This window comes from Equus asinus, chromosome 15, assembly GCF_041296235.1.
Source record: "Equus asinus isolate D_3611 breed Donkey chromosome 15, EquAss-T2T_v2, whole genome shotgun sequence".
Lineage (NCBI taxonomy): Eukaryota > Metazoa > Chordata > Mammalia > Perissodactyla > Equidae > Equus > Equus asinus.
Window position 1 is genome coordinate 49,428,454 of NC_091804.1, and position 15,077 is coordinate 49,443,530.

The following is a 15,077-nucleotide window of genomic DNA, read 5'->3' on the forward strand; positions in this document are numbered from 1 at the left end:
GGCAAGGTGAAGACCGGACCTCATCCTACTGTCCCCAAAGCTCTGGTGGTCAGCCTGGACAGGTGGCTAGACAGCGTCCCTAGCTCCCAAGTGAGCCTGGCCTCCTCACACAGCTGGCAGGTGAACCCCCTCCTGGGACAGGGGACCTTGTCTCAACTTCACCCTTGTCACTCCCTCATCATTCTCAGAGCCAACTCAGGACCTGCCCCCTTCGCCTGCTGACCAGTGCATGGCCAGTGAAGACCCCGGGGGCAGGTGGCATGGAACAGCTTGGGCCTAGCCCCTGCCATTGTCAGGAGGCCCCAACAGGGGAGACAGATTGGAATGCGGGCCCTCTCTGGGCCGGGCTGAGGAGACCCTGCCAGCTCAGGAGTTGGAGGCTGGAACTTCGCTGGGCCCTGAGTGTGTCAGGGCAGCACCTGGCCAGGGGGAGGGCGAAGCTGCTCCTCCAGTGGAACCCAGAACCCCCAACCCCCTGCCAGGAGGCCCAGGCCCGCCTCTCCTGCTCTCTTCTGTGTCTTGGCTGGACCTCACTCCCAGGGAGGTGCCCACGCTTCGCTTCTCATCTCTTCCTAGCCAGAGGTCAGCATCTGTGGATGTCCCCATGTCCTGTACCCCTGGGGGCTTGGTGGGGCACCTCCTTGGCCATCTGCCCTCCTGCCCTGCAGCCTTGGGCCCCTAGCTCCACCTGGGACATCCCAAACAGGGCACTTTAGACACCTCCTCGGGGAAACCCTCCTGCCTGCAGCCCATCCTTACTGGCCCAAGGGCCCCGGACATGCAGAAACGTGGGAGGGTAGTTAGGTACCCCTTTTAAAAGGCAACTGTTGCACGGAGGCTGGAGGGCTCTCCTAGGCTGGGGAGCTGGAGTCTCACTGCCAAAGCTATTCCTCATACAGCTTGAGACAGACGTCCCCGTGTCAGTGCCTGGAACCCCTACCCCAGGCCACAAACCCCAGGAAAGGGCTCTGGGTCCACTGAGAACAGCCCACAGGCTCAGGCAGAAGCAGCTGCCCAGCCCGTGGCCTCAGTGATGAGACTGGGCCACCGAGACCCCCGAGAGGGTGGGCACCTCAGCAGGCTCCACTCTTACACACACCTGAGAGTACCCCTGCCCACACACCTCTGGGGGCAAGCCCCTGGCGCCCACCCCAGCCTTGGTCACCCCTACATGCTGACCATAGTTTCCAGGCCTCACAGCTCTGAGGCCACTGAGCCCTTCCCTTCCCCCTCCCCGTGCTCGGCCTGAGGCCAAGGGAACAACAAAGCCAGACGACCATTTACCAGGCTGGGCTCTGTGTGGGGTATGTTTGGACTCCAAGGAGACCTGGGCAGGGCAGGCGGGGGGACAGGGACACCCCAGTCCGCACAGGAGGGCCAGCCACTCAAGAGGAGTTGGGGGCCTGAGACGAAGGGCAGAGACACACTAGTGAACATGCCACACGTGGAGGGTGCCATGCCCGACTCGAGGGCCTGGGATGAGCCCACCCCCCCCCCACCCCAGGCCCACTCGGGGGGGTGCCCCCAGGTGAGCTTTGAACTGCCCACTGGCCTTGAGGGTGATGTCACACCCCAGGCCACCCACTGCACCCTCAGCGGGACCTTGCCCAGCCCAAGGGAGCAGGTCCCCTTCCAGCGTTGGGTGCTCTGGATTTCTGCCCCAGACCAGCAGGGCTCCTGCCGGCCAGCTAGGCCCTGGAGACTACGGGCGCTACAGGGAAGAGCGGGAGTCCCCTCCAGGGCTGCATGAGGCCCACAGTCACCCGCTAGCCCTTGTCAGCCTGAAGCTGCTGTGGTGACCCCACAGAAGGATGAAGGAGGGACCGTGGACCCCTTGTGGCCCCAGCTCTCAGGAGGCACAGGTTGCTAAGAATCCAGGCAGGGGGTAGGGTCCCAGGACCCCGAGACACACCCATTCTGAGGCCTGCCCTTCCCAGAAGGCCTGGCGTTTGTAGGGACAGGCCCAAGTGAAGCCAGGAGAGGCCTTTCCCGGGGGGTTGGGGGGGGGGCACAGGCCTATTCACTCACTGCCAGGCTCTGAGGTCATCTTGCATCTCACTCCGCCCAGTCGGGGGAGGGGCTCAAGCCTCTGTGGGGATGGATGTACACCCAGCCTGGCACCTTGGCCAACCCTCAGGCATTCCCGGAACCCTGGTGGGGCAGGGGGAGCCTGGGGGGCCTGGGTGTGCATGAGACACAAACGCAGGCTGCTCTTGGGGGCCAGCAGCACGGCCCCTACCAAAGGCCCGCGAGATTAAAATCTCCCGGCAAGTCCCCGGGGACCCACCCCCGCCTTTCCCTGAGCGAGGCCACCAGGCTGCACCCTCCGCTGGCCAGCTCTGTCCCTCCCCCAGGTCGGCGGGCCGGTCGCATTTTTCCCAGCTGAGAGCACTTGCACAAATATTGACTCGACGACACTGATCAGGCAGGACAAGGGCAGCATGAGACTTCCACCCCCACACCCGGCATGCTGGGATGTGCTAATGAAAGACCCTGCCTCTGTCTGTCTGTCCACCTGGTCATCCGTCTGTCATACGGGCCCCAGACAGCTGTCCCTGAGGCCCTGGCCCAGGCTGGCGAGGAAGGAAGGTGTGTGCTCAGCGCTCCCCATCTACCCTCAATCTGGTCCCAGCTCCCAGGGCCACACAGCTGCCCTGGGCACGACCCGGGGTGGGTGCAGACCCCTGCCCTCGCTGGACACCGCCTTCCCCCAGCCCCACCCACTCTGCTCCACTGCCAAGTTGGGCTGACCTTTCCTGCTGCTACAGAGTCTGTGCAGAAGGAAAAAAATGTCTTTTAAAGCAAAAGCCACAAAGGCCTCGGAGCTATTTTTAACAATCTGGCTATTTTGGGGCCGGCACGTCTCCAGGACAGCAGCCGGACCTGCCTCTTGGCCATCACCCCCGGCCCCCACACCCAGCCTGACCGGAGGGCCAGGGCTCCCCAGGAGGGGACGTGCCCCCATGATCAGTCTGCCAGGGTGCCAAGAGCCCAGAGAGCACGGGTCGGGCAGGAGCCCAGGGGGGGTTCCAGGCTCCAGGAGCCGTGTGGCCCTGGGTGGTCACTTCCCCTCCCTGGGCACAGGGCAGTGGGAAGATGAACAGCATAGGTGTGGGTGACTTGGTGCCTTTCAAGACGGTGCGATGGTTCTGAGAGCCCTGGAAGCGGCAAGCAGAAGCTAGCAGCCACCGGGCAGGGACGCTGCAGAGGGCACCAACACCACACCACACCACACACCCTGATGTCCACAGGCAGAGTCAGGAGGGGAGGGCGCAGGGGACAGGGCTGCGGTCTAGACAGCAGGAGGACAGCTCGAGAGGAAAACTGGTGTTCAGACCCCCCGGGGTCTCTGTAGCCCCTGACACGGGGGAAGAGGGTGACTCCTGGGCTCAGGCACCCACGTCACTAAGACAGGGCCACAGCTGGAACCCCCGGGAGTACACGGTGGTCAGGGCCAGCATACCAACCTCTGCCCAGGCCCTTCTCAGGCCCCTGGCCTGGGGGAGGAGGGGGCCCAGCCCCCACCCTCTCAGCCTGGCAGTGTGAATCACCGGGCAGTCTCTGACTCAGCCCTGGCCCCACAGGAAGCAAGACCCATGCCGATTCCTGGGGACGGGCCCGGGGCCCAGGCTGTGGCTGGGTGGAGGCAGGAAGCCCCTCCTAGACCAGGCATCCGGGCTAGCTCCCTGACCATTCCCCTTGGAGCGAGCCCCGGGGCACCCAGACCTCCTGGACCCCCCAGACTGCTGGGCCGGCCTTCGGGGCCATTGCACTAAATCTGCCTGGCCCAGCCCCCCCAGGTTTGCCCTCTCCTCAATGTGCCCACCCTCTCGGCAGAGACCCCATCTGGAAACCTCCATAAAGACAATCACCCCAGCAGGCGCTGGCTGGGCCAGGCCAGGGCAGGGCAGGTGTGTCTACTCAGGCCCCCAACTGAGCAAATAAACACAGGCATCCACACAATGAGATCAGGGATGCTGAAAACAGGCCACATGTGGACCCGGCTCCCAGAGAGACAGCGAATGGAAAAGCCACTGCTGGAAAAAAGAAAGCATGGCAATGCAGAGAGAACAGGCAGAGGCCCCCGCGACCCCACTCTGCTGGGCGGGGTGCCCAAGTGCAGAGCAGGGTGGCGGGACTCACAGGGGATGGGCAGGGGTAGAAGGGCCCCTGCCAGGTGTGCAGGAGCTCACCAACCAGAGTGGAGGGCAAATGCCTTGTGTGGCCCAGACCCTCGACAGAGCCGGGTCTGGGAGGGATTCCAAGGCCCCAGCCACCCAGGGGCAATCTTGGTCCCCCTGCCTTGAAGGGGGGTTTCCAGGTTCTGCCCAGCGCTCCCTGGCCCTGTCCCCCCACCCCTACAGCCCAGCCCAGGTCAGGCCAGATGGTCTGGGCCCTGGGCCACAGGAAGTAGAGTTTTATCCCAAGGGGACCCCGAAACCCAAACAGTTTAGTCTCCAGTGAGTGGTACTGCAGGAGGCCAACGCTGTGCAGTTTGTTTAAAAACAGATGGAAAACAGGACCTCCAGGGCCTGAGGGGTCCAGTGTGAGGTGGCGGGGGTATCTGTGTGTGCCCAGAGACAAGTGTGCCAGGATGGCCACGAGCAGCCACTGAGGGCAAGGATGGCAGTGGCAGGATGCACAGGGCTGAGGATGGGCAGCCCCTCTGAGCAAAAGACCAGCAGAGGGAGGGTCTCGTCAGTTCTCGTGAGGAGAGCCGGGCCTGTATGGCAGGAGGGGGCCTACCCCAGGGATGCCACCAGGACCCCCACGCTGTCCTCCCCCCCCCCACACCTGTCCTGGCCACTGGGCTCTGTAACCTGAGCCTGGCCAGCCTCAGCCCCATTTCCTGCCGCTTCCCTCGAACAACCCCGCTGACCCGCACGGACGCTGACCACATGGCTGGGCGCCCAGCCGGGCCTAGAGAGCCAGGCCAGCAGCATGGCCTCGTAACCCAGCAGGCCAGTGTGCACGTCAGGACCAGAAGGCCTGCCCAGAGAGCCCCGAGCCGGCCAGCCTCCGAGGGCGTGCCGCCCGGCACCGGGGTAGGCAGAGCTGCACAGGGAGCCCAACAGCCAAGGCAGCCGGGATGTCCTGGGGCCCTTCCAAGGCACAGGTGCTCGCACCCCCATGGACACAGGAGGAAACTGAGCCTGGGAGGCATGGGAGGCAGACGGCCCAGCCGTGTCCAAGCCCAGCATCTCCTTCAGATACCAGCAGCAGGGCCTGGTCACTCCACACGGTGCTGTTTCCCCATGTGCCCGGGGAGGACTCACCTCCAAGGGTCAGTGTTTTACTGGGGCTTTGCTCCTTGGCACCCCCATCTTGGTGGGGAGCTGGCAGCCTCCCTACCTCTCCCCTGTCCCCCAGGGAGGGCACGGACGCCTCACCCTGGCATTTCGAGGCCCCCAATCAACACTTTTGGCCTCACACACAACCACCTCAGCCTACACCCCGATGCCAGCCCCTGGTCCCCCTCTGCACCCCCCACCTGGCCCTCCAGTCTGCTCTCCTCCAGCCCTGGGCCTCTCAGGACTGGGACAAAGGGCCAACCTGCCCCACCACAGGGCACATGATGGGAAAACAGCCAGGAGGGGATCAGCATTCCCCACCTGAAGCCGCCTGTGGGGAATGTGGGCCAGGCGGGCAGGTAAAGGGAGGGGTCTGCTGGGGAGAGGCCCTCCCCCAGGGCCAGGCCACCAGGGAGATGTCTGAGAGGGAGGGGGACATCTGGCCAGCCCCAACGCACCCTGCCCAGCTCCTTAAGGCCAGTGGGCTAATGTGGGACAGGGCCTGGGACCCTGTGGCAGAGCCCCTGGTGGGGCAGGGCACTTCAGTCAGGACCCACCCTGCCGCGTGGTCTGAGCTGGGGTGGTGAGAAACCAAGCCCACCCTGCCCTGGGTGCGGGGAAGGGGAAGCCCGAGGCCGGCAGGAAGCCCCTGGGGGAGACAGGAGATAAACAAGAACCCCATGGCCCTGGGGAGGACCCCTGGGCGGGTCACCAGTGGGACTCAGTCACCAGCTGTGGAGTCTTCCCGTGCCCCAGCCCGAAGAGAAGCCCCTCCGAGGTCGGCACCCACCAAGGCCCAGACCAATGAGTCGGTCCTCTCAGGTCTGAGGATTCCTGGCCGAGGCCCACACAGAGAGCAGGGCAGGGAGCCAAGGCCTGGCCTCTACGTGCCCTTCCCAGCCAGGCCTTTGCTCCTGGAGCCTTGGTTTCTCCATCTGAAAAATGGGAAGGGAGAGGGTCCAACGGCCCCCCACCTTACCCTGGGATGGGAAAGATCAGAACAAGATGAGGTGTGGCCTGAGGAAAGGAAGAGCTGGCTCATGGAGGACCCACAGGGCTCGATGGCCCCCAGACGGACAGATGGACACACACTGCAGGGAGCAGGCCCACTAGCCCTAGCTCCCCCCGCCAGGCGCGACATGGAGGCTGTGATGCAGCCCACCCCCCCCCTTTCTCAGTCCTCCCGGGGCAGGAAGGCCTCCTGTGCCCAGTGCCAGCTGCCCCCACCCCTCTTCCCAGGGCATCCGCTCCAGATCCCAGAACAAAGGCCACTGGCAGCTCGCGCAGGGGGAGTGCCCAGACCCATGGCTTCAGCTGGGCTTCCTGACAGAAGCCCCAGCCCCACCCCAGGATGCACGCCTTGAAGGACTGCCGGGCCCCAACGTGGGAGAGCCCCAGTAGGGATCCCAGCCTCCTGCTTGGCCCATCCCCCCATCTGCACCAGGGAGGGTGCGCGGAGGGTCCTGTCCTGGGGACATCCCGGTCTGACTGTGCAGCCGCTCCTGTCACCAGAGCTGGGGGGACTTGAGGGCCAGACCCCAGGGTCCCTGCGAGGGCCAGTCAGACATACTCCAGGCCCACTCCTCCCAACGCTTCTCCCTGGGGGTCCGGCCCTGGCCACTGCCCCTCCAGAGTCCTCACCTTCCTCTTTCTACCCTACATAGGGCTCCTCCACCCCCAGACTGGGCACTGATGGCAGGACCCAGTCTCTGTCCCTGACCCCACAGGCAGCGGCACCCAAGGGACCCCGGGCCTGCCGGGCACCTCAGGGAGGAAGGGGCAGTGTGCTTCCTTTTTCTGAAAGATGAGGCGGTGAACTCGGTAATTTCCTCTGGAGTTCTGCTGAGGCTCATCCCCGGGAGAGAGACTCCTCTCACCCACAGAGCTGGAAACCCGCCCCCTGCCCCAACTCCAGAGCACATGGGTAGGCAGTCCCCGTGCTCCCCCGCCCCCCACAACCAGGGCTGGCAGCCCCTTCGCCCAAACCAAGACAGGGGCTTGGTGGATTCATCTGCTGAAGGGAGGAAGGAGGGAGAGAGTGGGGAGGGAGAAAAGGAAGGAGAGAGCCAGGGAGGAGGAGGAGGAGGGAGAGAGGGAAAGGCAGACGGGCAGAGGGAAGGGCAGGTGGGTGGGTCAGCCTGCCCCCAGGCAGCTGGAAATGGCCCCTTTCCCCTTTGTGTCATTTTACAGTTGGGGAAACCGAGGCTTGGAGAGGCAAGATGTGCGTGGTGAAAGCCTCTGCCTGGCCCGGGACTGGCTACAGAGCAGACGCGCTGCTGCCTGACGTCTCCAGCCCGTTTCACAGACAGAGAAACTGAGGCTCAGGGGGCAACAGAGCCAGGAGTGGGCAGAGCCACAGGGCATGGGGCGGAGTGACATCCAAGTGCCTCCCTGGCCCCACCCAGTGCACCTTGAGCGGGCACCGTGCCCATCTGCTCTGCGGCCCCCTGGGGTTGCCAGGGAGACTGGGCCATTGTGTGTCCACTTAGGGCCCTTGCTCCTCCCCAAGACTGCCCAGGCCTGTCCCTGGGAGGGAGGAGGAGGAGGGGGAGGGGGAAGAAAGAACCCACCAGCTCTGCACAAGTTCTCGCTGACCGACCCCAGGCGGGGCTGGGCTCCACTTCCCCTCCCACCTTCCCGTGGGCACCCCTACGGCGGTGCCCGAGAGAGGGGTCCCCAGGGTCACTTAGGGTCTCGGAGGTCCCTCCCACTCCCAGGTACAGGAGAGCAGAGACATGGTGAAAACCCAGGGAGGGGAGGGAAATGGGCTGAGCCCCACCCACACCTGGGCCAGGTGACTACCAGCCCTGACTCTCAGGCAGGGAGCCCATGGTGGGCAGCCTGCTCCCCAGCCCTCCCCTCCCCTGCCCCTCCCCCCTACTCTGGCTGCTTCTCCCTAGGGCATAACAGCTAATCCAGGCCCGGAAATTCCGGGCCACTTGTTGGGACTTGAACCCACTCCCTCACAGCCCACCCACCCACTGGGCCAAGCCTGTGGGCCTCTAGGCCAGGGGCAGGAGATGCTGGACACTGGACCCCGAACCTGTCCCCAGCACCCACCCTTCCAGCCAGGCTCACAGGAGACACTTCTCCCTGTCTCTTCTAACAGCCTCAGGATTGGAGGGCAGGAGGCTCAGCAAGGAGTAGAGACCCACCGGGTCACAGCCTGAGATGGTGGCCAAGCCGCCTGGACTCAGACCTCTGGACTCACAGTCCCGCGCTCCATCCCCGCCCCTGCCAACAGCGTAGGGGTCTGACAGGATCGCCTCTAGCCCCAGCTCTCAGGCAGACCCACGGCTGGCTGCTTTCAGGCTCAGCCTCATCTACCTGCCCCCTCCCCGCCCCATCCCAGGAGGCAATGGGACCGTGGGCCTGTTTCACAGGCCAGGACACCAAGGCCAGGCGCCTGGGCGGTCACACCAGGAGTGGGACACAGCTTGAGTTGGACCCAGCCCAGCTCCACCGAGGGGGCTCACTTGTCACTGGGAAACGTCCGCCCCTCCACCCCCCAAAGACCTGCACAGCAGCCTCGAAGGCCAAGGTGAGCCCTGAGCCAGGGCCTGAGTGCTCAGGCACACCTGACCCCGAGGTGGCCTCCACTGCAGCACAGGTATCCCAGGAATGTCCACTTCCTGGCCTCCTCCGCATTCCTGGGGCCCCTCCCACAGCCGCTAGCCAGAGCCTGGCTCCCTGCGGAGGAATTCCTCTGAGTAAACACCAGGCCGTGGCCGGGGCGCAGCATCTCAGGCCTGAGGGGCACGCAGCATCTCAGGCCCACCTCCATGCTGCCCTCTCAGCACCCTCACCCAACTCCCCCTGTCACCTTTGTGAGCCCCCACGCCCCCTGGCGCACTTTCCCCGTGCGCCAGGGGTACCGGAAGAACAAAGAGAAGGGCCCGCTGCCATGTCCGTGCTGGGCCCGCCACCAGCAGCCCGTGTGCGCCCAGCCTCCCGGCCCCGCGCCCACTCCGGCTGAGACCTCACGGTCTGTGCCCCGGGGTGGACTCTCTCCAGAGACACAGGGGTGGGGGCTGCAGCGGGCCAGAGAAGGACTCTACCTGGCCCAGGTCCAAGGTGACGTTGACCTCATTGTACTCCAGGCCGCGGGACAGTGGCGGGCTCTGCCACCAGCGCTCCGTGCCGTCGATGGCGTTGCTCACGGGGTGTGCCCTGTTGCTGTTTGCAGCTGTGCAGATGTCGCAGTACTGGCCCTGCGGCAGAGGGGGCAGTCAGACGGCCAAGAAGTACTGGGACCTCTGGACCCTCCAGTCACCCTCTCACCCCATTGCACCGGCCTCCACCCCCAACCTGTGGGCCCTCGTCCACCATTCACTCATTCAATGGGCAAACACCCACTGAGCACCTTGACTCAGGGGAAATGGCTCTTGTGAGAGATGGTCACATATCCATCACAGAGGCCACAGGAGAGCAGGGAGGGAGAGAGGCACCTGCTTCCGGTAGGGAAATCAAGGCGGGCCTCTCTAGGGAAGTGGCATCTGAGGCCTACACTGTAAGAGGGGTATGCTCCAGACAGAGGGGCTGCCTGTGTAAAGGCCCTGGGGCAGGAAGAGCCAAGGAGTAAACAACAAGAGTTGAGGGGGAAAAGGGTCCAGTGGAGGGACGAGTCACACACCCCTTATAGACGGAAGCCCTGGGATCATCTGGAGGCGAGGGGTCTAAGTGGCCAGGATGATCAGAGAACCAGATCCCTCCCTGCCTGCACCAGCCTGTTCCCCACTCTCCCCCTGCCAGACTCTCGTGCAGAGCCGTCAGGATTAGGGTCTCCAGAGAGACGGAATTAAGCCATTCCGGCGTCCTGAGGGGACAGGCCCCAGTGGAGGCATGTGGGCAGCTGGCAGGCGAGGCCTGGGCCTCCTGGCTCTGCCACTTCCGAGCCCTGGGACCAAGCCAAGCCCCGGCAGCCGCTGAGCCTCACTGTCCCCATCCGAAGAGTGGGGGTAACGCTGGCACCTGCCTCAGCCGCCGAAGGATTAACGGATCCCACATGGGGCCCGGCAGCTGCTTCTGTCACGGTCCAGCCACCTGCCGGGGGCCTGTCCTCTGGGGGGCAAGGGAGGCCCCTGGCAAGGGCCTGGCCCGCTGTCCATTGGAGAGGAGCAGGTGCTGGGAGCTGGGGGTGGGGCTGGGGACAGAGCTGGGCCCTGGCAGAGTGCAGGCCCAGCCCCCCACCCCGAGGAAACCAGACCTGCTGTCCCGCCACACAAAGGCAGCCCTCTGGGACTTGGCATTGATTGAGGCCTGGAGGCCGTGTCTGGGAAATGTGGCCGCCCCCCCCACCCCAGCCTCCCAGGGGGCCAGACCTCCTCCTAGGAGTTGGAGGTGGGAGCGTGGGAGCTTCCCTGCCCCCACTCCCAGGCTGGGCAGCATAGAGAGCCCCCAGGCCTCCACGGACACATGGCGTGCCCCTGCCACCCCTGGACGCATCTGTCCCAGGCTTCCACCATGCGCTCAGAGGGTGAGATCAGCAGGCAGAACACCCGGGCACCTGGCCAGGGGCCCCCAGGACCCTTGTGCTGGGTGCTCCAGGTCACCCCATCTCAGGCCTTGTTCCCACTTGGGGCCTTTGCACCCTCATCTCTTGTGCCGTCTCAGCTAAGCTGTCACCTCCTCAGCAGGGCCCACAAGCCCCAGACCACCCAAGACGCTGACCTGACAACCTGCCCATGCATCACCCTGCTTTATTTATCCTGCGTGAGACTGGAAACTGTCCGCCTTGTTTGCTGCCCCCCTGGCGGAGGGCTCAGCGGTGGGGGCGCCACACCTGCCTTGCTCTTAACTGCAGTCCCGGAGCCCACCACCCAGGGCCACCATAGGCTGGAGCCAAGGAGGACACCCAGAAAAAGCGGCATGATCTATGGGCCATACTGCCAAGCTCAAATGGTGACCCCCAAACTGGAACCTGGGGCTCTGGCTGCCTGGTCCTGCGGGAGCTCCTGGCGAGTGACAGAGGCAGGGGCTCAGGGAGGTCACTGAAGTCACCGTGCACGTGGGTGCAGCTCATCAGGGGCCTGGCACAGTGGGGGTGGCCACGAAGCTTCCCAGAGGAGGTGAGCAAGACCATCTGGCTGGGTGGCAGGCTTTCTAGAGAAGGCTGCCCGTGGTCAAGACCCTCCCAGGGCCAGGAGCACCATGGGGATGCTGGGTCAAGGGTTGAGGGAGCCCAGGGAAGTTTCTGCTCAGCCCACCCAGAGAGGCAAGGAGAGGCGATTCTTGTCCCCACGTGGCCACCGTGGGGGCCACTCAGTGACCCAGCCTCTCAGCCTGGCTCTGGCTCACAGTGGACGGGGCTGGGGAAACCAGGCGCCCTCCACCCCTCCGCTCAGAGGGTCCTGCCAGGAACAGAGCGAGGAAGCAGGGAGCCGTGATAAGGACTTCCCCTCCCAGTGAGTCACCACGGCGCAGCCGAGCCCCCAGCTTCCCTTGCAGAGTCAGGGCCAGCCCCGCGTTCCGCTGATGGCCACCTGGGGCTGTGAGGGCCCAGGGCCCAAGATGCCCTCTGCCTGCTCCCACTGCCCACACAGCCGCCTTGCCCGGGCCCAGCTGGGACGCCCCGGGCCAGCTTCTGTCCATCTCCTCCAGCGGCCCGTGGGAGCTGCGGCCTGCAGCCATGGCCCGTGTCCTCCGTGAGCCGCCCCCTACGCTGGCACGAGACGAGGCTCTTGGGATGGAGAGAAGGGGGGCTTCATCTCCTTGGCATCTCCTCCACCTGTCCGCTCAGCTCCAGACAGGGCCACGGGCCAGGCCAGGGAGAACAGACCTTGGCCCGAGCAGAGACCGGCACTCCTGCAGGTCCCGGGCCCAGGTGATAAGTGCCAGAGGCCCTCAGAGGGAAGCTCTCGCCTCTCTCCTCTGAAACAGTGAGCTGGGCGAGCAGGTGACCGTGCTCATTCCTGGCCGCTCCCTCGCACACAATGTCCTGGCCACTGCCATTGCCAAGCGGTCACTGTGTTTAGCACAGCTTCCCAGGCTCCTCGAGCCAAGCTCCTATCTTCAGGGGAGGCGGGCCCTCACACCGTGCCCGTTTTCCAGACAAGGAGCCTGAGGCTGCAGGGAAGCCACACAGCACGGAGAGGCAGCAGAGAGGGGTTTGCAGGCCATGGTTCCCAGGCCGCTCCTTTAGCACCACGAGGGGTGATACACGGCCCCTCCCTGCAGGGGTCCAGGCAGCCTCCCCAAGGGCCTGGGGTCCTGGGCCAGGCAGCACAGGTGGGCCACAAGGAGGAGTGGTCCGAGGCGTGGAGGTGGTCTGGAGCCTCTTCTGCCCACAGGGCGGAATCCCAACTGAGCAGTGAGGAGGGGTGGCGGGGGCTCAGCCAGGCCCTCGGGGCAGCTTTGGAGACCCCCATTGAGGCTCCTTGCCTCAACCCCGCCCCTTTGACATCACCGGATGCATCGAACCCAGCCGGTAGCAGGGACCCTGGTTCCCACCCTCACCCCAGCCAGAGCCTGGTCTGGCTGTGCACCTTTCCAGGCCTCAATTTCCCCATCTGAAATGCTGGCTGGAGCTCCTGTCTCAGCTGTGCTGGGCTTAGAGGAGGGCCTTCAGGAGAGCCCAGGAGCCCGGAGGGACACCTCTGTCCCAGGATGGCTGCTGCACCACGGATCCCTCTCAGCTCTTCCCTCCACTGCACGGCCAAGGAGCCAGGTGGGCAGGCAGTGAAGGGGGCCCAGCTGAGGCTCCTTCATTCTTCACCCACCCGAGCTAACCCAGTCTCCAACTACCCTCCTCCCCTCCCCCAGCTTCTCCTACCAGGAAGGTGGCAAGTCCCTGGAGGAGGCAGCTCAAATTACAGCAGCCTTGGGGCCCCCAGACTCTCCCTAAGGTTTAGCAGGGGTGGGAAGATGGGCCTAGCATGGGGTGTCAGGGAGCACCTGGAGAAGACCTCACCTGCCTACCCCCTCAACCCACAACTGACCCCAGGAGGCCTTGCCCACCAAGGAGCCTCACTGGACCCCAGCCCCCAAACTAAGTCCCACAATCTCAACCGCCAGCTTCCTTGGTCAGGTGTCCATGTGTGAGGCCACCTAACCCACTCCCGGCCTACAGGCTCATAGCTCAGGAGGGCATGCCTGCCAGAGGGTCTTCCGGGACAGAAGCCACATCTCTCCAGGGAGACTGAAGGCCACGGACCCCACCTACTGTGGTGCAGAGACACTGCCCCAGATTGCAGCTCGGTGTGCCCAACCCCAGTTAAAGATCCGCTTTGCCACCCCCTCCTTGAGGGTCCCACTGAGTCCCTAGACCCTCTTTGCCGCGGGCAGCGAGAGCCTCCTCTGTTTGGCTCCAAACGCGAGGACCCCAGGTTCCTCTCGCCCCATCCCCGTCCCATCCCGACGCCAGCAGGTTCCAGCCTGTCCCGGGGGGAGGCGGAGCGGTCCGCCCCCTCCCCACAGGCAACAGGCGGCGGAGGCCAAGCCCCGCCCTTGCCGGGATCCCGGGACTTGGAGCCGTGAGGGATTGGGCACCCGCCCCCCTCCCGCCCCGCCACCGCCGCCGAACTCGACCGGCGCCCGGCCGCCTCCGGGGCCGTGCCGGGGAGGCCGAGGCCCGCCTTCCCGCAGAGACGCGCAGGTATCTGTCCGAGCCAGAGTAGCCAAGTTGGGGTCCCTTCCTCCCCCAAAATGCGGAACCCGGGCGCGCGGAGCTCCGGCCCGCACCTGGGCTTTCCCGGCCCGTGGCGCTCCCCGCCGAGTCGGGCTGGGGTCCCTGAGTCCGAGCTCGATCCGTCCCCGGCGCCGGCGTCCTCGGGAGTGTCCCCCCTACCCCCCCAGCCCGGCGGCGACCCTGACCCCGGCCCGCGCTCACCTGGATGGTCTGGTTGGGATCCCCGCCGGCCACGGGGCCCCCCACCAGCTTGCAGTAGAGGTCCTCGGTGGGGCGCGGGACCCCGCGTGCCGGGGCCTCCTCGCCGCAGGTGGCCGAGGCGGCGATGCGGGCGCCCTCGGCCAGGTTGAAGTAGGGCGGGTGCAGGCTGAAGCCGTCGCCCGCCGTCTCCTGCGCCCGCGCCGCGCCCAGCAGCGCCAGCCCGGCCAGCAGCAGCCGCGCGGGGCCCCGGGGGCCGCCCGCGCACCGTGCGCTCCCCGCGAAGTGCCGCGCGCCCGTCTTCGCCATCGTCCAGCTCGGGCCGCGCTCCCGGCGCTCCAGGGACTGCAGGCGCGGCGGGAGCCCGGCGGGTGTGCTGCTCGGCGGCGGCCCGGCTCGCTCCGCCCGCGAACGTCAGGCCCCGCCCCGGCCCGCCCGGGCGCCCGAGCCCCGCGCCCCGGGGAGGGCAGGGGGGAGGGCGGGGGAAGGGCGGCCGGCGGCCTTAACCCTTCGGACCCCGGCTCGGCCGGCCTCCCGGAAGGGGCACCTGCTGGCCCTGGGCCAGGCCGTGGGAACGCGGCGCCGCCAGGCGCCCCATGGCGTGGCTCCCAGTCCCGGGGGCACCGTCGCGCCTCCCGGAGCCCCTGGCGCCCCGGGCCAGTTCTTCCCAAACGGCTCCGCTCTTTGTTTCCCTAACTTCGGGCACCTCTCGGCGGCCGAGCGCCCCCGGCGGCTCGGGCGCAGGCGCAGCGGCCAAAGTCGGGCACGCTCGCCCCGGGTCCAGCCCAGGCATCTTTCCCATCAACCGCCAGCCCGTGCCTCCTCGCAATCCCAGGAGCAGATCGGCGTCCCCAACGACCGCTGCTGGGGATCCTGGACACTTGGGTCCCCCGGGCTTGAGGGAGTTACCTCTGGAGACCCAGCGCAGCCTCACCCTGTCTCCTCTGCCGGTTTTGGGTTTT

General features: G+C 65.9%; 1 protein-coding gene across 2 annotated transcripts in view; it reads right to left on the bottom strand.

Moving 5' to 3' along the window:
• LAMA5 (laminin subunit alpha 5) overlaps nucleotides 1-14,793 on the bottom strand; it is a 51,889-nt gene extending 37,096 nt beyond the window's left edge. The window contains exons 1-2 of one of the 2 annotated variants that reach the window (XR_011494724.1): nucleotides 14,119-14,793; nucleotides 9,350-9,502 (exon numbers count right to left, since the gene is read on the bottom strand). Coding sequence is in view for 1 of the 2 variants with exons in the window: in XM_044748185.2 (XP_044604120.2) it covers nucleotides 9,350-9,502; nucleotides 14,119-14,424 (459 nt within the window). In the remaining variant the exon portion in view is untranslated. The remainder of the gene's footprint in view (nucleotides 1-9,349; nucleotides 9,503-14,118) is intronic. The other variant, XM_044748185.2, reaches the window with a different exon arrangement.
• Nucleotides 14,794-15,077: the final 284 nt, after the last annotated feature.